Raw genomic sequence first — 27,271 nt, forward strand, 5'->3', positions numbered from 1 at the left:
CCAGGCCTTGAGGTAGCAAAACAGCACCAAATCACAATGCTCCCTCTACCATGCTTCACTGTAGGGATGAGGTGTTGTTGAGCTGTTCCATTTTTCCTCCACACGTGTGTTAATCCCAATCAATTCGACTTTGGTTTCATTAATCCACAAATTACTTTGTCAAAACATCTGTGAAGTGTCCAACAGCCTTTTTGTGAACATCAAATGAGCAACAATTGTTTTTTTTTGTTTTTTTTTTTAGACCGCAGTGGCTTCCTCCGTGGAGTCCTTCCATGAACACCGTTCATGGCCATAGCTTTACGTATAGTTGATGGGTGCACAGAGATATTGGACTGTGCCAGTGATTTCTGTGTCTTTAGCAGACACTCTAAGGTTCTTTTTTACCTCTGAGTATTCTGCGCTGAACTCTTGCCGTCATCTTGGGTGGACTGCCACTCAGTGCCAGTGCCAAACTCTCTCCATTTGTAGACAACTTCTCTTACTGTCGAGTGATGAACATCCAGACTTTTAGAGATGGTTTTATATCCTTTCCAACAAATCAACAATCCTTGATCACAGGTCTTCAGACAGCTCTTTTGACCGAGCCATGATGCACATCAGGCAATGCTTCTTATCAAGACATTTTTTACCGGGTGTTTGTTTTATAGTAGGCAGGGCAGCTTTACACTACTCATCAGTGATTGGGCACACACCTGACTTAAAATGTTTGGTAAAAAATGGTTTTGGCTCTTTAAGTCTCCTTAGGCAGAGGGTTCACTTACTTATTTTTCCCCTTTCTGTCATCATTTGCATGCTATCCTCATTCAAATATGAAAACCTATAAATGTTTGTTAGGTTTTAGTTGAAGCAGATACTGTATTTTCATCTGTGTGATTTTGACAAAGATCAGATAAAATTTGATGATTTTATGCAGAAATGTGAGAAATTCCAAAAGGTTTAGATACTTTTTTCATTCCATTGTACATTATGTCGTGCTGAGAAAAATATATACCATTGCGAAACCAAAAAAAAACAATATTGAAAGCAGTTACTCTTCAATTACTTGAGTATTCTTTTGACCGAATGCCTTTTTATTTCAGTAAATTTTTGAGATGCTACCTCTACTTGAGTTATATTATTTTGGAGTAATGTTTTTGGCTACTCTACCTACCTCTGCCTTTAAATAATATTGCATTTTGAGCTACCATGAGTGTATCATGACAGTTAATGCATTACAGTATTTTCTTTTACTCCCACTGTTATTCCCCCAATCAAATTAGAGCATTTGTCTGGTGATGTTGGTTTTTATACTGGCAGGGATTCTGGAAAAGGAGGCTGGACCTTCTTGTCTTTTGAAAGATGTTCCTGGATGACATGAAACATCCAGCTGATATACAAGATATTCACCATGCTTTTATTGATGCTAGTTTAAGAGTTGTCTGAAAAATGATCATTTGTAGTCGTTCACGTTTTCATTCTTTCCTCTCTCTCCCTTTTCTGTTTTTTTTCTTTCATTCTTTTCCATGACTGACAGAGGGCATATTTGGTAAACAGAACCAGCCTTGTCTTTATTTTAACCCCATTTTGTCACCTTCAATTCCCCATCAAAACATCCTTGACCTTTCCATCACTCCTTTCCTCTCCACTCTTCTGTTGCTGAGCTCTCATCATTAGGCTGACGATGAAAACTGTTGCTTTTATCAGACTTGGGCGTGATACTGATTTCATCTTTTAAATATTGAAAAATGCACTGTTTTCACAAGATGAAGCGACAGGGGTTCAGACTTAATTGTTCTTACTCGGAGTACAATATCTAACAATCTGCAATTTTTGGGTGCAAATAGAACAGAAAATTATATATTGACATTTTGACTAGATTAAGAATACACATTTGAATATTTTATTTCTGCATTTACTCCAGAAACTAGGCTTAAGTGCGGATGTGAGGTTTATTATTGAATTTTTTGTTGCTGACTCTGTTGAAAATGTAAAAATTGGCAGACGTTATGGTCGCACAAGTGTGACTAGATGAAAAATATACTTGCGCAGTTTTAGATTTTAGGGGCAAAATGGAGTCTACATCTTTATTCAGGAGATAGCAACATAAGCAGTGGATGTCAGATTCACCCACTTTACATCCAGAGCACATCGGTTACCAACCTTAATGATAGTGATGACATGCAGACATTGATCCTGATAATATTATGTGATTTATAACATACCATATTGTATTTGGACTATATAAATATACAGTGGTACCTCTACCTCAACATACGATCCCTTCGACACACAACCTTTTCGACATCCGACGTAAAATTTGACTCACTTTTTGTTTCCACATCCGATGACATGCTCGAAATACGACGATTTATGACAGTGCCGCGGTTTCTTTGTCAAATCAGTATGGGTTGTAAGAATGCTAGCGCAGGTGGTGAAAAAAGAAAAAAGGTGAGGCTCACCATAAAATGAAGATGGAAATGAAAGAGAAATATGAGTGGTGTGCACGTCTGTGGACTCGACAATACGGCCGTAGAATGTCTACCATCTCAACGGTACTCCTCTGACCTCCGTTCGTCAGTCTTTGAGTTAAGGTGATAATTATTTTTGTGGTAACATCGCCAAAAAATCTCCAGCTTCGTCAGGTTTTTAATCATTTATTTCAGAATGTGTGCAACACAACATGCCTACTGTCAGCCGCAGCTGAATATGAAAAGTGAAAGTAAAAAGTCCTCTTCACTATGTCAAGTCAGCCACGCAGTTCAGGTACACCCCATCGGCCACATTAAAAGCCGATTCGTTATATTATTACAGGTATTATTTAGGATTACTATTTTCTTATTTTTTCGATTTTTATTAATAATTTATTTGTTTTTCTCTGTGTAATTAGGGCCCGAGCACCAAGTGTACGAGAGCCCTATTGTAATGCAAAGGATTATTGTTCTTTTTTTTTTTCTCAGGGCAAATGAAAATGGCCAATTTGGAGGCCTGAACATGCTCGAAAATTCGCACATACACGTGGCTACCCGTAAATTATGATAATTTTGCAACGTTTCGAAAAAAACGTAACAAAATGGTTCATTAGCGCCCCCTTGAAATTTTCATAAAGGCCTCTTCTGTTAGGTTTTTTTCAACGTAGAGCGATCAAATTTGGGGATTCGACACGTTGTGCAAAACTGCTCCAAAAATTTTCAAAAGTTTTCCAAAAGTATTTTGGATTGAATTTTAATTTTTTATCGATTTTCAGGGTGCACATGAGACTTTGGGGCCTACAGAGTTAGTTGGATCCTCCTTAAAAATTGGTGAGACTGTTCACGAGACATACGAGATCTTAAGTTATCAATGTTTTTTCATTCACGGGCCTGACCTGGGCGGGCTGCCCATAGGCCTGGCGTCCCCTAGTGGGAACAAGAAACACCCTTTTTTACAAGACAAGCTTCTCCTCCAAGAGAAAAAAAATCCATTGACCTCAAACCTTTGTCAGGGGAGCCAGGTTTCGTTGAAGCACAGGGCTCCAATATGAAAGTGAAAATGACCTTTGCCATTTTGTCTCGCCACAAATTTAGAACAGTCATAACTTGGCAGATATACAACATATCTGCGCCAAACTTCCCATGCTTGTTAAGAGTCGTACCCTGAAGGTTCCTGTAGGGGTCAATTGCAGCAACTCTGCAGCGCCAACTAGTGGCAACAGTTGCCGTATACTTGTCCAGTTCTTTTCAGGTTGGTCATTGTAGTTACAAGACCTTTTGTAAGCTTAGTAGCACTTCCTTTTTTGGTAGTACTCTGTCCAGTAAGGTTTTTTCTACTAGTTGTGTGAATGTATTTCTAATCCCCAAAAAAGAGGTGAGTTTCGAACTACTTAGGTTTTCATGACATGATTAGAGGGGGGCGATCTGCCACCACCCTGACCTGGGTGACGTCCGAGTTGCGGCAAACTGCGAGGGCCTGTTCAGCCCTGCTTGCAGGCTTAGTAGCTATTTGTTATAGTACCAGCAGGATTTATTAAGGATTTAGTGTAGGTTTTTGGGCCGTGGAACGAATTAATGGAATTATTATGTATTCTTATGGGAAAATCCTTCTCGACGTAGAACCATTTTGACTTACAAACAACGTCCTGGAACGAATTAACTTTGTATGTAGCGGTACCACTGTATTATATTGTTCCTGGGGATAAGTCACTTTACTCAAACTAGTAGGGATGTCCCAATCACATATTTTTTAACCCAAATCAACTGATGATTTGAGAATCTGCCGATACCAGGTCCCGATCAGATACCAAAAACATGCATTCATAACAGATACATTCAACATGTTACAGTCCCATCGTGCCACCATCATAATTTGAATTATTTTTAAACAAGAATAACGTGGAAAAATGCTTGTCTCTATTAAATGCGTCATTGAACGAGTCCACTGAAATCCACTCTCACGCTTTGACGCTCATGCTGCTGAGAACAGCCTCTCAGTTACACAGTGAGTTGCACCAGCACACTACCACTAGTGTTTAACAAGCGAAATGATGATTGACACGTTCGGCCCTTTGATGGTATCGCTATCAAGCTTCTCTGAGAGATATTGAAATGACCCCAAGATATATACCGTATTGGCCCGAATATAAGACGGCATTTTTTGCACTGAAATAAGACTGAAAAAGTGGGAGTAGTCTTATATTCGGGGTCTAGGCATTATACCCATTCACAATGCTAGATGGCGCTAGATATCATTGAAGCGAATGCTGAACTTGAGGAGTAATGTTCTGTCATGACAGATCTCAGCTACTCTCAAGTTTAACCAGTTTGCATTATTTTATCGCAATGTTTCTCCTTATTCAGATTTGTTTCAAGACTAGTTACAGTTAGACCTCACTTTGATGGTTAATGCAGTTATTGCAATTTTGTTGTTTTATCACAATAGATTGGTTTATTTACATTTCAAAAACCAGAAGCCATTCATTTACGAATGTGATTGCACTTTAGTTTACATATTTAAATGTTATGATATTAAGATTTGAATGAGGCAAAATAACATGCTTTTTCTCTCAAATATATTGTTATAATCATTTGTTTCAGATGTACTGAAATTATTTTCTGTATAAAAATTAATTTGGTGTTCAAAAAGTCTTTTCAAACTTGAGTCTTGAAAAAGAGCGGGTTGCTCATAATCGTGGCCGTCTTATATTCCGGCCAATACGGTAATCAGGAATTCGTGAGGGGCTTTTACATTTTTACTGCAGATATACTAATATTTAGTTTATACAAAAAGTATCAGTAAAAAAAAGAATACCCTTTAAACCAATACTAAAAAAACATTACTTGACAACGCAATATTTTTTATACTATCAAATTCAATAGCATTTGATTGCTTGTTTCTGCCCCTATTTAGTTATTTTATTTCAAGTTACATCAGTTTTTTGTCCCAGGTCTGATGGTATGTCCAGTCTTTCAGAAAATATTTATAAGCTGTTAATAGCTGCAATGCATTGCATTAACACCATGGGTCCCATCTTTGCTTCCTCAGTAGTTACGGTTCTACAGCAGCATTTCTGCCTTTCTGCAGCATTTCTGTACAATGTGATTCAATTCCCTGTGTTTCAATGAAACACAGGTATCAAGGATTCAAAAGTTGGCCAGACAATTACCACTTAACAAAGCTGGGATCTATGATCCTCTCACGTCTTCGTCTTGAATAGTTTCATGAGCTTATAATGTTGCGGTCCATGTAAGGTAATAGTGTAACATGTGGCTTTGTCATTATTTTCATTCATTTGCATTCTTGGGCAATTCCAAAGACAAAAAAACGCATGCTTTTGCATGTTTCAAAAGAGAGATTCAATGCTTCTAACATGCAACATAGTCTGTCATTGACTCTCATAGATTCAAAACAAACACTCCTATGACTGTATTTGAAAAAGAAAAAAAAAACGCCTGTTGTATGGAGGACCTGAGCGCGAAAATTAAACACACAATTGAATAATTGTAAAATGTTTCCATTTAAATATTTTATTTCAATTGTTATTTAAACATACTTATTACAACATTTCAAATTCTATTTACCGTATTTTCCGTACTATAAGGCGCACCTAAAAGCCCTTAATTTAGAGCTGTCTCGACTAGTCGACGTCATCGATGACATAAATGCTTCGACGAGCACAACATCCAGTCGACGGTTAATGAAGCATCAAATTTTAGAATCAGAAAAGTCAGTGAGGGTCTACTTACGTCCTTGTAAAACCAAGGTTGCATTGTTGTAGGTTTTCAAAGCTGTCGTCGCTGAAATGATGAAAACAATGAGCCGATTGGGGACCTGTATGCATGCTCACAAAAACGGTCCAAACCTTTGCACGAGAAGTTTTTTTGGAGCACTCATAGAGTCTTGAGTCTTCCTGTGAGCAATTCATCGCTACACATCGAGATGGCTTGACGAATCTTGCCAGTAAAACCCAGAAAATGTTTGCAATATATGGTGAGGATAGCGTGGTGCTATATTTCCGTGTTCAGAGTGGTGGCGAGGCCCCCCGGAAGTTACGTGATCAGGTAGTGGTCGGCAGGGCGGCGCGTCCCTCATTGCTAAGGTGTTGCTTTGGCCGTAACTCAAAAACTACACTGTCAATTATTTTTTTTTTTTTTATGTGACTTTTTGAGACGGCGAATGATGCATTTAATACAATTCAACCGAGTAAAACACTCAAAAACGAAATCCGAAAAGCTCTTCAGCTGCCTTCGTCTCATCAAACCAAAGGACAATTAACTCTATTATATAAGCTGCACAGACTACTTTTCATTGTGTCAAAGTGTCATTTTGTCAGTGTTGTCCCATTAAAAGATATACTTAAATATCTGCAGAAATGTGAGGGGTGTACTCACTTTTGTGATACTGTATGAAAACAGTTTTAAAAAAAGGGCCATTCATTGAAGGTGCGCCTTATTCTCCGATGCGTCGTGTAGTGTGGAAAATACGGTATTTAAATTATTATTTATTTCATAATATTTTAGATAAAAGTTTCAATAAAAATTGAAGTAAAGCATTAGAAGTATTTTAATAACACATTTAATTAATTTTGTATTTAATTTTTGCACTCCTGCTCTTCCTTACGGATGGATGAGGATATATGTTTTAATGTTATCACTGATTGACATATAGAACAGAGTAGACATACATTGCTGATAAATGAAATGAATCGGATATTTTTTACCTTTGGGTTCAGATTGCTATTAACAAGCCCCTATGTTTTTTTCCTTCCTTTAATCCACGGGATCCTCATTTGTCTCCCTAAAAGCTACTCCCACAGCTGGTCATGCATAAAACCTCCTATAACTACCTTCCAACTATTCCGCTACCTTTAACAACCCCTGCACTCTTAAGCCAGTCAGCTTGGACAGGTTTTAATGATGACCTGGGCCAAATCTGGGCTGATTATGGGCCAGAATCGGCATCTGAAATGTTCAAACCCCAGTTACTCCAGACCCAGATTTTGCCCCCGATGGGCACGGACAGTAACTGAAAAACCATACCCCCTCCCCTTCGTCAGAGCTCCCTCCCCTAGAAGAAACAGGAGGTCAATGGCTGGCTTGGGAGGCCAAGGGGCAAGACTGCTTAAGTTTCATCAATGGTAAGGTGTCCTCCTTATTCGCTCTCCTGATGATGATTGACCTCCAGTGGCCTGGAAGTTAAACCAATAAGGAGCAGCGTTTTTAATGAGAGGGGCTGGAGATTGTGTTCATAATGTATATTGTCACATTCACATTTTGCAGCAGTTTATCTGCATACCTTTTCCAGAATCCCATCTGATCATTAACCATAACTGTGTAGTTAAACTCCAGTTTAACTCGCCGACTCACCCATCATGATACTGTTTGTTCTTAGTCCACCAAGGAAGTTACCGCATCTTTCGCATAATACAGAGCGGAGTTAGCTGGAGTTTTAATCCCGGCCGCCCTATTTCACGATGAAAGTTTGTTTCGTAAACAGAAGATCGCTTTTTTTTTTCCCTCAAATACTGTAGCCTCACTTGCAACTAGCTGGAAAGCATCAGGAAAATTCCAAAGAGTCCTCAAGTTCCGTTGCGTCCTATGCTCGCAACATAACCCAAATTTCTGCGTAAATTCACCGATAAAGTTGAAATTTACGTCAAAATACTTGAAATGAAAAATAAAAATAAATACAGGTAGTCCCCGGGTTACGAACGAGTTCCGTTCCTACGCTGGCGACGTAACCCAATTTTCAGCAGAAATCAGAATTAACCCTTTAAATACCCCTACATACAGTTTTGTATTTTGTTTAATGATGGTGGATACATTGCCCTCTGGTGGCAGAGTTGGGTCTGGCTGGACTGTTGCCTTGTATGCTTGAAAAGCAGACTCCGACGTCTGACATGGACAAATGACAGCTGCACTCTAGTTTGGCCCAAATAAGGCTGTAAGTTGTTTCAGCTAATATGTTTGTGTATGCATTTGTAATTAAGTGTACTGCTACAGTTTGTGGAGTTACGTGTAAATACGTTAGCATTCATAGCATTTAAGATAGCGGACTTTTGTTCGGCTGATTTAATCTACTAAATTTACATACTGATCAGACTAGATGGACGTTTGAACACCAGTTGTTTTATGTCAAATGCTTTATTGTTAAAATGCGTGTCATTTTGAACGTGTGTGATAAAGCTTTACAAATTGTCAAAGTGAAGGAATTGAAAAGCTTCCAAAAGCTAAATAACCTCACGTTTGTGATGTGCTGCTAGTAAATAATTTATGTAAAATAAATGCTAACTGCCAGTTTATTTATTTATTTATTTTGCATTTAACCAAAAATCAACACTGTTTTGCGTCTATATCTAAAAAAATTCAGGGATGTAAGCATTTTTTCACAAGAATTTTCAACATAAAAAGCTCTTTGTGTTTCCACTTCGTCGGCTTTGGCGGAGATGGGCCCCCTATGAATCAGCCCCGCGCCCTGTGTCCCGTCAATACATTATGAAGTCTATGGTTCAAGAATAACATTGTTATGGAATTTGACTTTATTTCAATGACAAAAAGATGAATATTGAAAATTGTGGAAAAAAAGACAAATAACAGTTTGAGATTTTTGGATGGTTCTTGCAACGACAACAAGTTTCATTTTCAGACAGTAATCAACATAAACTGCATAATGGATGTCCACGCCTGGAACCCGTTACTTTCCTGTAACTCATTACAGTTTCCCAAGAAACTAATCACTGTAAAGCGGTACTATTAAGAATATTCCATTTACATTGGATTTGACGATGAGTCAGTACTTAGAAATAAAAATGAATAAGTACTGTAGAAGAATTTTACTTTTGACTGGTTAACTCAAATTTGTTGACCACCAGAGGGGCTCAGATCAGAGAGCACAGGAGTCGTCAGATGAACTCAACTTCTTTAATGGCTCACATGCAGACACGGACACACATTCAGTTTCTAGTGAATGACATACTTAAGTCTGGTTAACATTCGTTGGCATATTAAACCATAAACTGCATTATTTTGACAATAAACCAATTATAGCAAACACTTGCTCATGATCTCTCATAAAATTAAAACTTTTACTGCTCACATCAATTATTTTGATGCTATATGATAAGCTACGTATCATGCTAACGGTAGTTAGGTGCAAAAGAACAGCTACAAAGCCACGACTATAAACAATTGGCAAAAACGAACATAAAGCCATGTTTATCACAACTATTCCTCCACTTAGGCTTGTGGGGAATATGCACAAACCATGTGCAGCACCTCCAATTCACTCCAATAAGCATATTCACATCATTATTGACATCTGACTTGCGTGTAAGAGCCGACTAAAACATAGAACCGGAAATAAGCATGCAAGCATCTTTTCCAAAATAAAGGTGCAGCTCTGCACAGAAAATAAATGCATTAAACCGCAAAATATGTAAACAATTTGAAGAATTCTTAATAAGTACTTTATAAAAACCCAATCTTTTTTTACCCGGATTTTAATCTTCTAATCTTCTGGGACATCACCATTATAAACATTGAGGTTTAGCAGATTTGTAAGGATCAGAAACATTGGATTTTAATTTATTAGGGCAGTTTTTGTAATTCATGGATACTTTTTTGTTGTTGTTTTTTTTAATACGATATTGTTTACCCTTCAAGAAACCTTAGATAACAGTCAGCATCATAAAATTTCAGGATGCAGAAAAACAATAAATCTTGACCCAAAATCCATCGTGACGGGATGTTTTTTTTTTCTTTTTTATTTGTGGATTTGTAATCCTGTTTCTTTTTTTGTGGATTTGTAATCCAATGTAAAAGTAATTTTCTTTTCCTTGAAAGACAAGCTACGTAGCTTGGTAAATATTACATTGAGTTCCCCATTTACAAAAAATCATGAATTCCTTTTAACCTGGCCTGATATGCAATCATAGCACAAAATCAAAAAGACTAATAAATTGAATTAATCACAACCACTAGGCTATTTATATTTTACTTACTGTATGTGTTGTAAATAACAAATAATCAATTGTTTGTACATCACATTAATTGCAAATGTCAAGCCTAAATTTAAAACACTTTTCCTACTCTTCCCTATTCATATATTGCAACCATCAATAAGATAAGTATCCGTGTTCCTTTTAATATCTCTGTGATCTGTGTGTGTTTCAGTGGAGAATGGGGAACACTGCGACTTTACTGTGCTACGCAACATGTTAATCAGGTAAGAGGTTTTGGACAATGAACTAAATTTGTGAATGCAAGTTTTTATACGTATGCTATAGAAAAAAAACATCATATAAATAGGTATCCCAAAATACCTCCAATGCTTGGAATGGTGATGCTTTAATATTATTATAATACTGTATGTCGTGTCTAGTTGCCTTTGATTTACCGTTCTTGCACAACAATGACCTGGAGCACAATGAATCTTGATATGCAACTTTGTTTTCCCACTCTTAATAGGACCCACATGCAGGATTTGAAGGACGTCACCAACAATGTCCACTATGAGAATTACCGCAGTAAGAAGCTAGCCGCAGTCACCTGTAATGGAGTGGACAACACCAAGACCAAGGGTCAACTCACCAAGTAGGACTTATAATCTTTTCTCAAACTTACATTGCCTTTTTCACAGAACTTTCAGGAGCAATATGTAAGACTGGTGGCCAAAAATGGTTTTGCAACAGGATCAAACTACTGAAGCAGTACAACATACCTTTTCTGGTTTGCCAGATAAGCACTTCGCAATGGAGAATCATGCTGTGTTAAACCAATGTTGCATTTCAATTAGAAACTAGAAAGGGCGATTTCTAGGGAAATTGTGTGGGTGGTAGCTATGCTGTGGTGGTTGGTATGCTTGTAGTCCAAGTAAACCCAAATACATGTACTGTAAGCCCAAGTATATGGAAGTACATGCAACTACACCAGGGGTGGGCAAATTGGTCCTCGAGGGCCGCAGTGGGTCCTGGTCTTTGTTCCAACTGATTCAGCACAGACAGTTTAACCAAGTAGGTTTCAGTGGAAACAAAAAGTACCTGACTGCAATTAACTGATTGCACTTGTAAGAAACCAGATTGGTGAAAAGCTGTCCTCATGATGGGTATGAACAAAAACCCGCACCCACTGCGGCCCTTTGTGGAATAGTTTGCCCACTCCTGAAAGTTAAATGGTGTTTGCAGTTAAAGTACACGCGCTTGAAGTGCAGGTGTACATATATGAACTGGATTGGATGTCTATGGCCGTCAATCACAGCCACTGTCAGGCAGTGAGTTAACTTTAGGCCATTTCACATCATTTCCTGTTCATTTTCGGTAACTTCCTTTTCCTTTTGGGGCATTTACCGATCACTTCCTGTTGATTTTAAATGTCTCTTCCTATTGATTTTGGGTTATTGAAAAGGGACTCAAAATCAACAGGAAGTAACCTGTGAATGCCCACTAAAGACTGGATGTTAATGTTTTAGTGCCTTTGACAGCTCTACATGTCAAAATGAATGGCGTACCGCACGCAGGCTATTTTTAGACCGTGACGTCGCATCGTAAAGCGGAAGTAAAGCCGAAGTGGGACATTATAGACCCGCCCTCGCATAGACTTAACGTAATTTGTGCTACTTTTCGCCGGTAATCTTTCAAAAACGAACATGCCGATCACGCATTGCTTTTTTGGAACTTGTAGAAACGACTCTAGACATTACGACACATGAAGGATGTTTCTTCTTACGTTTCCGGAAACCAAAAACTCGGGAGGAAAAAATGTGAAGACCGAATCAACTTGCGCGGACTTTAACACCAGCTCAGTGAATCCATTGACATTTCATATGCAGTAAACATTATGTTGGGTTGGCATGGTCTGTCAGAGGACAAAGAAGTAAGCCATTTTTATATTTTTAACTTATTCTTTTAGCGTAACATTGTTCCTGTACTGCTTCTGTCTGACAATGAATGACCTGAAAAGAATTACAATGGTATCTGACTGCCACTGTTACCGTTTCTGTTATATATATATAAACAACTTTAGTAAGGGGGAAGTGTAAATAAATTATAGAATTAAGATGTGTTATCAATGAAAAAATTAAGTGTTCGTTGGCTGTCACTGAGTAGCATTTGCGATCGCTACACAAAGCTAACTAAATTACCCCCAAGAACGGTAAGAGACGTAGGACAACCAGAGGATATATAAGAAAGACGGGGCTGATGGTAAAGGATAGCTTGTTGAAACAGGAGAATGTGATTGTCAGTCGCGCTGATAAAAAAGCTAATGCTATGCTTAAGTCGGCTCGTTTTTTTCGTCTTTTTCAGCCTTAGACACTCAAGCCATCTCTTTAACTGAACATTTTTATGTTCTTCCACATCTTTGCCAGTGAATTTGGCACCAGGCACATCATTTTCGGAGAGAATTGGTAGGTTTAGCTCTGTAAACATCTCCTTTGTACACGATTTCCATTCATTTCCTATTAGGGACAAACGGTTCCTTGTCCCTACTTAGCAACAGTAGCTAATGTCATGAATATTAATGAGCGGAAGTGACGTGTTGCTTGCGGTATGCCATTGGATGCCTAGCACTAGGGATGCAACGATAGAGTTAAGCCACGGGTGGGTACGATTTTTGATACGAGGGACACAATTTTCGATTCGATTCAATACATTTAATGCTCTGAAACAAAAAAATTCAATTTTTTAAATTATTTTGCTAACAAGCAAAAATAGCAATGCCATCATATAAACATGCATTATAGTCCATAATATTTATGTGCTTACTTCTCACTGATCTGAAGAAATTTTGTATAAAAGTCCTGAGAACAATCTTTACTGTTTGTAAAGTGAGGCGGGGCACACTGTTGGGTTGGTCTTGGCAGGTATGTTTACCACATGGGGAAAAACATCCGATTTGTTGTCCAAGTCCATCTGTGTTACGTACTGAATTAACAATATTTGCAGCATTATCTATACTCACTGGTAGTAACTGATTTGTCCTGCTTAACTTCCATTCAGTCATGGCTGTTTTTAAATCATCGATGTAATATATGGACTATGCGTCCCATGATCACTCTGGGCTCACGCAGCCAATGGCATGGGACTTGGGGGGGGATCTAACGTAGCGCATCTAGGTGGCTTTTTGATATCTAGTGTGTGCGCACGAGTGTGGTCGGGCATTAAAAAAAGTTAACAAACGCCACAGAAGTCACGTCTGCTCATTAAGCCTGTCGCAATATGCAATAATTCCATTTATCGCACGATAAATAAAACTGAAGTTGGTAATTTTTCTGCTGCGATATATCGCCTCGCGTGCGCGTGTGCGACAGACTGCTGTTAAAAGTTCGGATTCCTCCTTACCAACCGCGCAAAATGCATCTTCGTTCCATGTCCGGCAAAAACTAGCGCCGGAGCCAATCGTTCCCATTATATCCTATTGTTCAACGTATACCGGCCGCGTCAGTGCTCCGGAGTGACTGTGGACCATCTATGGCGCGCCGGTGTTGTTGACGTGTGGGCGCTCCCGTCAGGAGTGACATTTCACGCAGGGCGGCTATTTTTCGGCACAGCGCCGAATATTTACAACGAAGTCCGCCAAAACATTGTTACCGACTTGGCTGCTACGAACAACCTTGCTTTGACAACGAACACCTGAATGAAATTAAGAGCGCTGTGCTTCAAACTTTGTCCTGTTTATGAAAGTCGATTGTCATATGCTGGTGTTGTGTAGTAATAAGCAGACGTGACTTTTTAAATGCGCCCACACTCTAGATATCATGAAATGGCAAACTAGATGTGCTACGACCCATGCCATTGGCTACGTGAGCCCAGAGTGATTATAGGACACGTCGTCCATATACTACATCGATGAATTCTAAACTATCATGACTGAATGGAAGTTAAGAAGGCCAAATCAATCCATACCTGTGACTATAGATAATGTTGCAAATATTGTTAATTCAGTACGTGACACAGATGGATTGGGACCACAAATAGGACGTCTTGCTCATGTAGTAAACCTAGCTGCTAAGAGAGCTGTAGCAATCAACAGTGTGCCCTGCCTCACTTTACAAACAGTAAAGCTTGTTCTCAGCCCTTTTATACAAATTTTTTTTCAGATCAGTAAGGAGTAAGCACATAAATATTATGCACTAAAATGCATGTTTATGATGGGAATTTTTGCTCGTTAGCAAAAAAAAAAACAACAAAAAAACGAAACAAAAAATATAATTATTTTTTTACAGAGCATTAAATGTATTAAATCGGATTGAAAATCGTGTCCCCCGTATCAAAAATCGTACCGAACCGTGACTTAACTGTATCGTTGCATCCCTATGGAACACCATTGCAGAAGCTATGACGGGAAAAGTTTTCATTTGCCTAAATGCTTAAGTTATTAAGTGCAATTTTTTATTTATTTTTTTAAACACATTTTTTTTATTTTGTGTTTCTGTGCGGTATCAATATTGTTGTTTTTTACTTAAGAAGCATGGTCTATTGTTTTTAGTTGTGATTTCTTAAAAAGTATTTTTTAATTTAAGAGTAAATATTTATTGCGTTTAAATGGGTGTACTTGATCTATTAATATATACTGTATTCTCACTGTGTTATTGTAAATTGGTTAAAAAAAAATGGGGGGGGGGGCGCAATAACATCGCATATCGCAATAATTTATGAGAATAATTATCGCACACTAAAATTTGTTATCGCGACAGGCCTACTGCTCATTACTGCACAACACCAGGATTTGACAATCGACTTTCATAAACAGGACATGTTTGAAGTACAGCGCTCTTAATTTGCCACTCATTGTTCATCACGTAACCGTGAGTTAGCAGTCTGTGACCCACGGTCTTAACCTGTCTTTTGTCAAAGCGAGCAGCAGCCAAGACGCCAACAATATATTGGTGGACTTTGTTGTACGTATCCATAAAGGCAGTCTTTGTTTATTAATATGTACGAGTGGGGAAAGCATATCGGCTCACCCAAAATGCTGCCAAACAACATATCTGTACGATATTGAAGCTGGCAAGCTGCCTCTTTTAAGTATCTGTCTTTCCTTACGAGCAATGATCCTCGTGCACCATACCTCCCACCTCTCATGTTTTTTTCAAGGCAAAGCTGAGCCAGACATTTTAGCGAGAGAGATAACAAATTCAGAAAATATATTTTGGGAGCTTTTCATTTTGATTGAATGTTTTTGCGTATTGAATCGAAGAGGGCGTATCGAACGGTTCATCATAAAATATTGTAGTAAATAAAGTATTGTTGCATCCTTGCCTAGTGCCGTCAGTGACAGACAGTGAGCTAACATAGACACTATTCAAATGGAAGATTTTGGTAGCAACCTGTTGGTTCCTGTTTTATATTTATTTCAGCAGAGACACCTTTTTAAAACGATATATCGATTCTTGGTGGGAGCATATCAATAACCTTTTGGGCTACAAAGTATTGCAATATATCACCTTATGTTGTCACACCTCTTGTGCACGTTATGGCGAAGTTTTAAATCTCGTTGTACTGTGTACAATGACAATAAAGCCTTTCTATTCCATTCTATTACCTTTGAATAAATATCAGGGTGGCGAACCTTTCAACTAAACATTACTGATGCCATTTTCAACAGGAGTCCTCTGGCCCAGATGGAAGAGGAGCGGCGGGAACATGTGATGAAAATGAAGAAGATGGAAGCAGAGATGGAACAAGTCTTTGAAATGAAGGTTAAGGAGAAGAAGCAGAAACTGAAGGATTCTGAGGCCGAGGTACGAGTACATTGTTTTGCCTTATGATTAATCCGATTTTATTTCCATAATGTTTGGTACATGTGCGCGGTCACGTCATCGATGTATCCGTCTGCTGTTTAAAACATTCAGCTCGAACGACGACACGAACAAATGAAAAGGAACCTGGAGGCGCAATACAAAGAATTGGAAGAGAAGAGACGAGTGTTTGAAGATGAGAAAGCAAATTGGGAGGCTCAGCAGAGAATCCTTGAGCAGCAGAAGTTGGATGCCTCTAAGTAAGTAACAAATACCCCAAAGCATACTCGTGCGAGCATAATTATGTTTGACAAAAATGGTGGCCTGCTGAGATGGATGAATTATTCAGTTTAATTTGTATTTAGCTGATGCAACATTATTCGGGATGCTTTTAGTAGCACTTCAATTGCTCTGTATTTTTATCCCTTTTATAAACTTTTGAACACTTCCTTTAGAACCCGTTCTCATTTTTCTAATTTATCACTATTTGAATTTTTCTTTCATTTGTTTGCAGAGGTGGGTGGATTAAAAATTTGCTCAAGTAAGAGTAGTGTTACTTCAAAATAATATTACTCTAGTAAATGTATCCAAAAAAAATGTACTCAAGTACAAGTAACGAATACTGAAGTAATTGGAGAGTAACTGCCTATAATAAATATTGGAATTAAGTATATCACAAAGTCGTCTATATGAACTTTCATGATTATCCTGTACTCTAACCTATTAAATTGTCATATTAGGCTGAAAAAATACACTAAAATCATCGAATTCCAACTAAAATTAGGCCTGCAAGCAGGACTGAACGGGCCCAGCAGTTTGACACAACTTGGACGTCACGCAGCTCATGGTGGAGGCAGATCGTCCCCCACTCATCATCTCACAAGAATCTAACATGTGCTCGAAACTCGCCTCTTTTTTTGTGGTGTGGGCATGTCTGACAGAGATGTTTTTGTATATCCTAGGATGAGAAATACATTCATACACATAGGTGAAAAAAACCCTATTGAAGAGTGTCCTACAACAAACGCCACTGAGCTATGCAGCCACACCCTTAATCAACACAGCAATGAATCTTCAAATGGACCAATTCGACCAAGTGTGCCAGATTTCGTGGCTCTATAAACTGCCTAAGTCCCTGAATAAATCTACTTTTTAATGGCGAACAAAGGGTCATCACGGCAACAGACAGAGACGTGGATATGGGCCTGAAAACGTAGTATTACAAAAGGTCTTGTAACTACACTGACTAACCTGAAAGCAACTGGACATGTATCATTAAAATGAGTGACTTTCTGTTGCCTCTAGTTGGCGCTGTAGGATTGATGCAAATGACCCCTACAGGTTCCTTCGGGGTTTGACTCTCAATAAACACAGGAAGTTTTTATTGCAGATATGTTGTATATCTGCTAAGTTATGACTTCAAAATTTGGGGTCAAACAAAATGGTGACTGTCATTTTCACTTTCCTGTTTGGACCCATCTGCTTCAACGAAACCGCAATATTTGTCATCAGACACCTGAACATGTCTCTTAAGGCTTCTCCCATGCAGGTTTGAGGTCAGTTGATTTTTTTTCCCATTGGAGGAGGAGCCCGTATATTTAATAAAATGGTCTTTCCTTTTTCCAGTAGGGGGCGCCAGGCCTAATGGGTCATATTTCAATGCAGTCGTTTTCAGGCTGGAATACCTCTCATACATGCCCGATTTGAAAAAAATAAACCCAACAACTTTGGATCAGGGAATTATTAGTCGTTTACTGAATTTGGCGTGTTAAATTATCGAAATTTATGCCAAGCAGCATGAATTTGAGTATGTTAAGGCCTCCAAATTGTCCATTTTCATTTGCCCTGAAGAAAGAAAATTAATAAACTTTGCATTACAGTAGGGCTCTCGCACCACTCGGTGCTCAGGCCCTAAAAATCTACAGGAATGAAACATTCCCCGTCCAAAGTGGAGGAGTGCCCTATAGTGGAGAAAACATTTCCTACCATGAAATTAAAACAATTATATTTTGGTTTTCCGTGCTCTATCGTTGCCAAATGACAACAGAGAGAGCTTGCAATCTATGCTTTCGAGGAAGGTTGATGGCAGCGCTCTAAGTAGGATTTTCGCTATTCATGAAATCGCTATAGTATTTCAATAGACATTCAAGAAACATGTTTTGTGGGAAATTATTCGAAAATGAATCTCAATGGTTAAGCGGAGATTTTCTCATTTTGGAAGACAATTTACATGTCGCAAATGTGTTTATTTTGCTTCCATGTTCATCATCAGCCAATCACAAGACCAGTTTCCAGTCTTTGTCTGGGTTGCCACAGCTCTGTAAACTCTGTAAACTAAGGCTGCGCCAACTCTGACATTCTGAATTATGTCGACCACTCAAGCTAAAAAAAACCTTGTTACCAATCTGAAAGGATTTAAAACAGTGAGAAGCAAAACTAGGATATGCATTAATTTGCTATGTTATTTTGCATGTGGATCCATTGAACCAAAGATAGTCTTTGCGCGTGTATTTATTTAGTCATCAATTGAAATTGAAATGGATTGAGTTAATAACCCGTCTTAATGGATGTTACTGATGCATTACCAAATGATCAATTGGCCTCATATCACGACTTTTAATCGTCATTACTAGATGTTGGTATTATCACATTGAAAACATCATCATCTACCGCTTAATCTGGGGTTGGGTCGCGGGGGCAGCAGCGAAACCACAGGGAAAGCAGGGAAACCCAGACGTCCCTCTCCCCAGCCACTTCAACCAGCTCCTCCGGCGGGATCCCAAGGCGTTCCCAGGCCAGCCGGGACACATAGTTGAGTCCTAGTAATCCCCGGGGCCTCCCACTGGTGGGACATGCTCGGATCACCTCTCCAGGGAGGCGTCCATGAGGCGTTCGAACCAGATGCCCGAGCCACCTCAGCTGGCTCCTCTCAACGCGGAGGTTTAGCGGCTCGATGCCGAATCCCTCCCGGATGACCCAGCTTCTTAGCCAATCTCTAAGGGAGATCCTGGACACCCTGCGGAGGGAACTCATTTCGGCTGGTTGTATCATAAAATCTTTTTTTCGGTCACGACCCACAGCTCGTGACCACAGGTGAGGGTAGGAACATAGATAGACTGGTAAACCTTTTTCACCACTACGGACCGGTGCAGGGTCTGCAGTGATGCAGATTCTGCACTGATCCGCCTGTCGATCTCCCGTTCCCTCCTACCCTCACCCGCGAACAAGACCCCAAGATACTTAAAGAGCATACGACACGAGAAAAAAAGTCTTAAATGGCATTATTATGTGAATTAGAATCATATTTTGAGACTATTCGACTATATACAACAATTTAGCAAAGCACAGATGACGAGAAATTTGTCTTTTAATCTGCCGGTTAGCCACGCCTACCATAATAGGGCTTTAGCGTCCCCAACAGGTGGATGACGTCAGCGGTAGACTGGGCTCATCGGTTTTACTATTCAGCCCATTGAGGGGGAATTATTCAGAACGAGGAAAACGCGACGAAGAAAGCCGCAAAATGTCATTGTTTCAGTCTCTCTACTCCAATATTTTTACAGGATATTCTTTTTATCCAAGTATTTTTCCCCAATAGCTATATAAATGGCTTGAGAAGGACCAGTCAGCCCGTCGAGGGGGAACTATTCACAACGAGGAAAACGCGACGAAGAGAGCGGCAAAATGTCATTGTTTCTGTCTCTTTATTTCAATATTTTTACAGAATATTCTTTTTATCCAAGTATTTTCCCCAATTGCTAAATAAATGGCATGGTCATGACAAATAACAGTCTTGTGCTGAATGGAATATGAAATAATAAAAATGCATTTATTCAGGACGACATGGCAAAATTACTCCATAATGGTCAACTGTCGACTTCACCTTTACTGTCGCACCTCCCGAACGATATTTTATGACACCTAAATCGGACATATGTCATTTCCCTTCCCTGGCTTCGGAGAATGTAAACAAACCAGAAGGCTTGACAGCTAGCCGACATGCTAACCCGAACCGAGTGATGTTTCAAAGTCTTCGAAGCGGAAAATCACGCATAACTATCCTGGATTATTTGACATGACGACCCGGTTGTCGATTGTCTTCGCGGATCGGCAAACCGCCCGGCGGAGAGCAATTTACAGTTCATAACCCAGAGGAGGGCGGCTGGAGTTGTTGTGCAGCTAACGAGCTGCTGCTAATGAGCATTAGGAGAGCTTTTTACATGCCTATCAATTATCAAATGTAAGTAGTCCTTCATTTAAAGGAAGTTTGTAGTGTTTACTTTCTAATCGCTGTATTCGTATTTGACATAATACAAAACAAGATGTTTACTCACTTCCTCGTAAGTCCAATGGTCCCACAGTAAATATCCACGGTGAATGGGAACCTTTTGAAACTCCAAAAAGGCGCATACGCCTCTCCCTCATACAGAATGATTTTTCTGCAGCCGTTTGGCTGGCGTGATGCGAAAAATAAGCATATTAATCCGCAAAATCAGCGGAATCCTTCGTCCTCATACACAACAGTACACTGTAGCGTAAAGAGGACGTCTTCTACCGTACACGTCACAGCGCCCTCCTCCTCAATGCAAGACCGAAGCCGGAAGTCACTCATTTTCATGGCGCGGGATTCAAAAAACTAAATAAAAATAGCGATCACTTCCACACACATCCAAGAGGCCCATATCATTCAGTGGCATAAAATACCGCGTGTATTATGAAATAAACATGCTTTTTCGTGTCACACGCACTTTAAACTCCACCACTTAGGGCAGGATTTCATCCCTGACTTGGAGAGGGCACACCCCCCTTTTCTGACTGAGGACCATGGTCTCGGATTTTGAGGGGGCAGTATATAGTTTCTTTTGTTTTTTTCACGTTTCTTAATTGAATAAAAAGCTTTTTTGTGCAAAAAAATAACTTGTGTTGTGCATCATCAGCAATATGACAGTTATAGCTCCATACATACAAGAAACAGCGCAACTAAATATTCAGAGAGATTGAGACAGCTGCTCTTTCAATGCTGTAATGTCAGACAGTCCTCCGCAAACACTCAAGACGCTATTTGGAGCAATCCAACCCTGTGGTTTTGCGAGTGTGAATGGGAATGACAAATGAGGACCTCAATGTTCAGAAAAAGATATGCTGATTAGAGTCAGATGACCCTTCTCTTGATACAAAAGTGATTTGTTTCAACTGATCCACCCTTGGTAGTTCTAGTGTAAAAAGGAAAAGTGTAACAACTCTCATCACAAATCTACTCAATTAAAGTGGGGCAAATAAGTATTTAGTCAACCACCAATTGCGCAAGTTCTCCTACTTGAAAAGATTAGAGAGGCCTGTAATTGTCAACATGGGTAAACCTCAACTACGAGAGACAGAATGTGGAAAAAAAAAAAACAGAAAATCACATTGTTTGATTTTTAAAGATTTTATTTCCAAATTAGAGTAGAAAATAAGTATTTGGTCACCGACAAACAAGCAAGATTTCTGGCTGTCAAAGAGGTCTAACTTCTTCTAACGATGCTCCGCTCGTTACCTGTATTAATGGCACCTGTTGTAACTCATTATTGGTATAAAAGACACCTGTCCACAATATCAGTCAGTCACACTCCAAACTCCACTATGGCCAAGACCAAAGAGCTGTCGAAGGACACCAGGGACAAAATTGTAGACCTGCACCAGGCTGGGAAGACTAAATCTGCAATAGGTAAAACGCTTGATGTAAAGATATCAACTGTGGGAGCAATTATTAGAAAATGGAAAACATACAAGAACACTGATAATCCCCCTCGATCTGGGGCTTCATGCAAGATCTCACCCCGTGGCGTCAAAAAGATAAGAACGGTGAGCAAAAATCCCAGAACCACATGGGAGGACCTAGTGAATGACCTACAGAGAGCTGGGACCACAGGAACAAAGGCTAGTATCAGTAACCCAATGCGCCGCCAGGGACTCTAATCCTGCACTGCCAGACGTGTCCCCCTGCTGAAGAAAGTACACGTCCAGGTTTCTCTAGCGGTTTGCTAGAGAGCATTTGGATAATCCAAAAGAGGACTGGGAGAATGTGTTATGGTCAGATGAAGCCAAAATAGAACTTTTTGGTAGAAATACAGGTTCTCGTGTTTAGAGGAGAAAGAATACTGAATTGCATCTGAAGAACACCATACCCAGTGTAAAGCATGGGGGAGGAAACATCATGCTTTGGGGCTGTTTTTCTGCAAAGGGACCAGGACAACTGACTGATCTGTGTAAAGGAAAGAATGAATGGAGCCGTGTATCGAGAGATTTTGAGTGAAAATCTCCTTCCATCAGCAAGGGCATTGAAGATGAGACGTGGCTGGGTCTTCAGCATGACAATGATCCCAAACACACAGCCAGGGCAACAAAGGAGTGGCTCCGTAAGAAGCATTTCAAGGTCCTGGAGTGGCCTAGCCAGTCTCCAGATCTCAAACCCATAGAAAATCTGTGGAGGGAGTTGAAAGTCCGTGTAGCCCAACGACAGCCCCAAAACATCACTGCTCTAGAGGAGATCTGCATGGAGGAATGGGCCAAAATACCAGCAGCAGTGTGTGAAAAGCTTGTGAAGAGTTACAGAAAACCTTTGGCCTCAGTTATTGCCAACAAAGGATACATAACAAAGTATTGAGATGAACTTTTGGAATTGACCAAATACTTATTTTCCACCATGATTTGCAAATAAATTCTTTAAAAATCAAACGATGTGATTTTCTGGGGGGGCGGTTTCCACATTGTCTCTCATGGTTGAGGTTTACCCATGTTGACAATTACAGGCCTCTGTAATATTTTCAAGTGGGAGAACTTACACAATTAGTGGTTGACTGAATACTTATATGCCCCACTGTAACTCTTACAAATAAAATCCCCCCCCCGGCCGAAAAAAAGTTATTCAAGGTTATTCAAGTAAATGTAACAACCCTCTTCTGTTTGTTTATCTGTGACAGAAGTCTAAATAGGAGATGACATACGTGTGAATACGGAATTCAATTTCTAATCTTTTTTTTTTTTTTTTTTTTTTTTTTTTTTTAATCAACTAGGACAATGGAGAAGAACAAGAAGAAAGGAAAAATCTTTTGAAGAATCTCTGTTCCCTCTTAACTTCCAGCTGTGGTCCGCAGCTCCTTTTCTCAGACTAACACACACTGTTAGTAATATAACATAGCATTCTTCACTTTTTCAATTCAAATGGGTACCACAAAGTTATGTTTTATTGTTAAATCCGTCAGAAGCCCTGTGGTTTTGAATTCATGTTTGTAGAATTGACTTCTCCTTATTGAAATCTGAAAGTATACACACCTACTTAGTGTTTGTTTGTTCTCCAGATTATTACACTTGTTCACTCAATACACCTTATTACGCTAAATATTTTTGGGAGCATGTTGGAAAAACGCTTGGTGTATATACAGCGCTTTTTGTTACATAAAAGAATGAAAGATCACCGAGCATTGTAAATTATAACAGAATGATCGAAAGTTAAAGAACGAACAGGGCCGTTTATATTTTTTCAGGCAGCTGTTATAAACCTACATTGGGCCGGTGGTCTGATAGTTTTGTCAAGCACTACAAGTGAAATTAATGGACTCAGGAGATTGCTACAGATGTTGGGCTAAAGTAGCATGGACTAATAGGGGAGCTAACACCATGCCATCTATTTGAAACAATGGAGAACTGCATTGAATGCCTCATAAATACACATTAAACACGTATTTGATTTCTTGAAAGTCAAGTCATTATCAAAACTGCCGTCTGTACGTAGGACAAAGACCTCTGTAAAGTTGGCGTGCCCATCAGAAGCAAATTTATAGGACAATTATGTCATTAGTTTGTACGGCAATTCATTTTGAGATGATATCAATTTTTTTATTGGTCAATCTGAGGTCAACCAGCCCCCCATTTTGATTAAAAAATGGTGTCAAATCATTTGTGCTGCCGTTGTTTTTGAGATAATTTCAGGTGATTACGTCACACAGTCCCCCATTTATTGCAAAATGGACTCAAAATGGTGCCATTCGTTTATGCTACAAACGTTTTATAGATGTTGAGAGATTAATTTGGACTGATGACGTCAGTCGCAGCTGACGCAAAGGGGGGGGCATTGGTTTGTGCTAGTTGTAGGGACACCCCTCTGTTATTGAGAGAGTTGGTACGCTTCGTCAACCGCGACAGGTGCTGCAATTGAGTCCTCACTTTAAATATTTATAGAACGATAGAAGCATAAACGAATGAAACCATTTCAGGTCAATTTTGCAATAAATAGGGGATTGATCGATGTCATCACTCCACATTAATATCTCAAAAATGATAGCAGCACAAACACGACACAATTTTTAACCATTTTTAATCGAAAGAGGGGCTGATTGACCTCTAAAAGAATTAACATCTCAAAAACTATAGCATTAAACAAGTGACATAATTTTCGTCTGATGTGGGGCCACCTTCACGGAGGTAGGACAAAGGCATGTTCACCAAAGACCAATTTAAGAAGAGTAAAACCTGATGACTCACAATTGTGAAGTCTTATAGTTGAATATGAGTAAGGCCAAAGCCATTAAGTGTTTTGTTTTCGGGTCTTTACGACTCTAAAGAGGGCCAGAAGGATTTACAAATTGCAGTCAGTGTTTCCTTTGCAGTGTGTTTCATAATTAAACTGAAAATATGATGCAAATGCATCACCGGTGTATATGATAGTGATTATTAAAACAGTTCTACATTGTGATACAACCAGTTTCATTGGTGGTAAAATGAGCAAATACTCCAAATTTCAAGAAAGTTTTTTTTTTTTTTTTTTTTTTAGATAAATCTAACCTAACCTCATTTCTAATATTTCTGTAATATACGCTTCCACATAACTAATAACGGCTGGCCTGTCAACTAGAATTTAAGTTAAAGCCCGAGTACAACACTTTGAACCTCTTTCTTACCCAGAGTTGCCGTGGTTTATTTTCTTATGACAGTTTAAAAAAAAAAAAAAAGAAGATGCATATAGAGAAGAAGAAAGAAAAGAAAAGAGTTCCCATGTAGTTTTCTTAAGATACGTTATATGAATCAATTATCTTGTTCTATTTTTCCATACTGCCTGGCGTGGTCTTGATGCATTTAAGCGAGATGCTAAAGGGACAATTCCTAGACTTTAGTGCATAAATAGTAAGAATTGCTTCAGGCCATGATAGTTAACATATACGGTGTACATATTGGAACCAGTTCCTCTGTCTTTTTCTGTGCTTTATTGTTTTCTAGAATTCTTAAAGCCGATATTTGCCAGAGAACATGTTATTCCAAAGTCTGTAAACAACTAATTGTAAAATGGTAAGCATGACTTAATGAATCCTCTCCACTAAAACTGACTTTTGGAAACAATCTCTTACCAAGTTAACCAGTCATTCTTGAATTTTACATTGATGTTTAAAATGTTTCTGGTTACTGATTTTTTTTTAATTATCTTTTTTTTTTTTTTAATTTACTTTTAAATGTATTTAAATGTTTTCTCTGAGCTTGTTTGATCAGGTTTCTTGTCTGTTATTGTATATTGACAATATTAAAAGTTGACGAAGTTTTAACGCCTGCTTGTCTATCATTTTTGAATATCTGTTAACTCAATAGGATTTTAAATACAGAGGATGTTTCTGAATTATTTACCAAACTTCATCATACCCGATTAAAAAGCGGTTCGTCTATATTTTTTAATTGGGTGCCATTTGTGTCCCCAGTAGAAATGAAGCTACATTTTCACTGAAGTTAGACAAATACTCAATATATATTCAACAATAATATTCAACTTATCTATTATTAATTCAACGGTACAGACTCCTAAATTGTTTAAATTTAATTTACTGGTAAAAGGTTGTCAGTGAATTTTGCCATGTCCCCAGTGTTATGTCTATAAGTAGAAAACAAAATCATTTTATTGTCTTGGATAAACAATCATCATTTGTTGTTTTTAATTAAAAGTTGTATTCATTTTCACTGTCACTGTGTTGTCCTAATGTCCTTTTAAGAAAATTCCCCATTTATCAATGACATCACTCTTCTGTAATGTCACACCAGTGTTTTTTTGTTTTTTTTAAAACCGTCTTTAAAAATGTTTTGGCAGTTTCATGAAGTACGTTCAGTGTGGTTCATCATAACGTGTCCACTCTGTTAAAACTGTATATTAAAGATATTTATTTAACAATCATTTCAAAAGGTTTATTTGTAAAATTATAGGTTTCTCAATAAGTATCCAGTTATGTTAGCTATTATGTTAGCAAAGCTAGGCTGAGGGCTAACTTTAGCGAGAGATCAAGAAAAGTGGAATTTGGTATCTGGCAAAATGATTTTTTTTTTTTTTTAATGGTAGAGGGAATTTTTGCAGGCCATGCAAGAATTTCCCATTCATTTTGAATGGCAGAAAAACGTGGATATGATTTTTGACCATACTTACCATTACAATATATTGATATTTATCTGGCAAATTGTAAGACAATGCCCTTGATAGCCATGCACGTCCATTTCTCATTCATTTCCAATGGCAAAAAAAAAAAAAGGTGGTTGTAATTTTTGACCATACACTTACCATTACGGCGCATTGACATACAACTGGCACCCAACTAAGGCCACGGTCAAAAATCATAACTACACGTTTTTCTTCAATTCAAAATGAATGTGAACTTTGGAAGTGCATGGCCTGCAAAAAAATGGCACATACAAAAAAAAAAAAAAACATCTGCCAAAAGCCATTTTGCATATACCACCTTTCCTGCTCAGCCCTCCTGACTTCAGCCCAAAATGTCCACTCTGTGAAGAGTCAAGAATCTGCATTGGACTAGGTGTCAAGAGTCAATCTGCATTGGACAAGGTGATGATGCTGGAACTTTGGTTTGGTGCTGTTCCAGTGAGATTTACAAAGATGACTGCCTCAGTCCTTGATGATATGGGGCTGTATGTCAGGCAAAGGCTATGGGGAGATGGTTGTGGTTAAATCTTCAATAAATGCACAAGTTTACATTAAAATTTTAGACAGCTTTCTTATTCCTTCAATTGAAAATGTCATTTTCCAAGATGACAATGCATCATGCCACAGAGCTAAAAC

General features: G+C 38.7%; 1 protein-coding gene across 1 annotated transcript in view; it reads left to right on the top strand.

Annotated features, from left to right (window-relative positions):
• Nucleotides 1–25,210, top strand: part of LOC130915904 (septin-7-like) — an 81,094-nt gene extending 55,884 nt beyond the window's left edge. The window contains exons 9-13 of the mRNA XM_057836114.1: nucleotides 10,623–10,674; nucleotides 10,917–11,042; nucleotides 16,053–16,188; nucleotides 16,300–16,445; nucleotides 23,241–25,210. Of these exons, the coding sequence (XP_057692097.1) occupies nucleotides 10,623–10,674; nucleotides 10,917–11,042; nucleotides 16,053–16,188; nucleotides 16,300–16,445; nucleotides 23,241–23,280 (500 nt within the window). The 3' untranslated portion in view covers nucleotides 23,281–25,210. The remainder of the gene's footprint in view (nucleotides 1–10,622; nucleotides 10,675–10,916; nucleotides 11,043–16,052; nucleotides 16,189–16,299; nucleotides 16,446–23,240) is intronic.
• The last annotated feature ends 2,061 nt before the right edge of the window (nucleotides 25,211–27,271 follow it).

Source organism: Corythoichthys intestinalis, chromosome 5 (genome assembly GCF_030265065.1).
Source record: "Corythoichthys intestinalis isolate RoL2023-P3 chromosome 5, ASM3026506v1, whole genome shotgun sequence".
Taxonomy (NCBI): Eukaryota; Metazoa; Chordata; class Actinopteri; order Syngnathiformes; family Syngnathidae; genus Corythoichthys; species Corythoichthys intestinalis.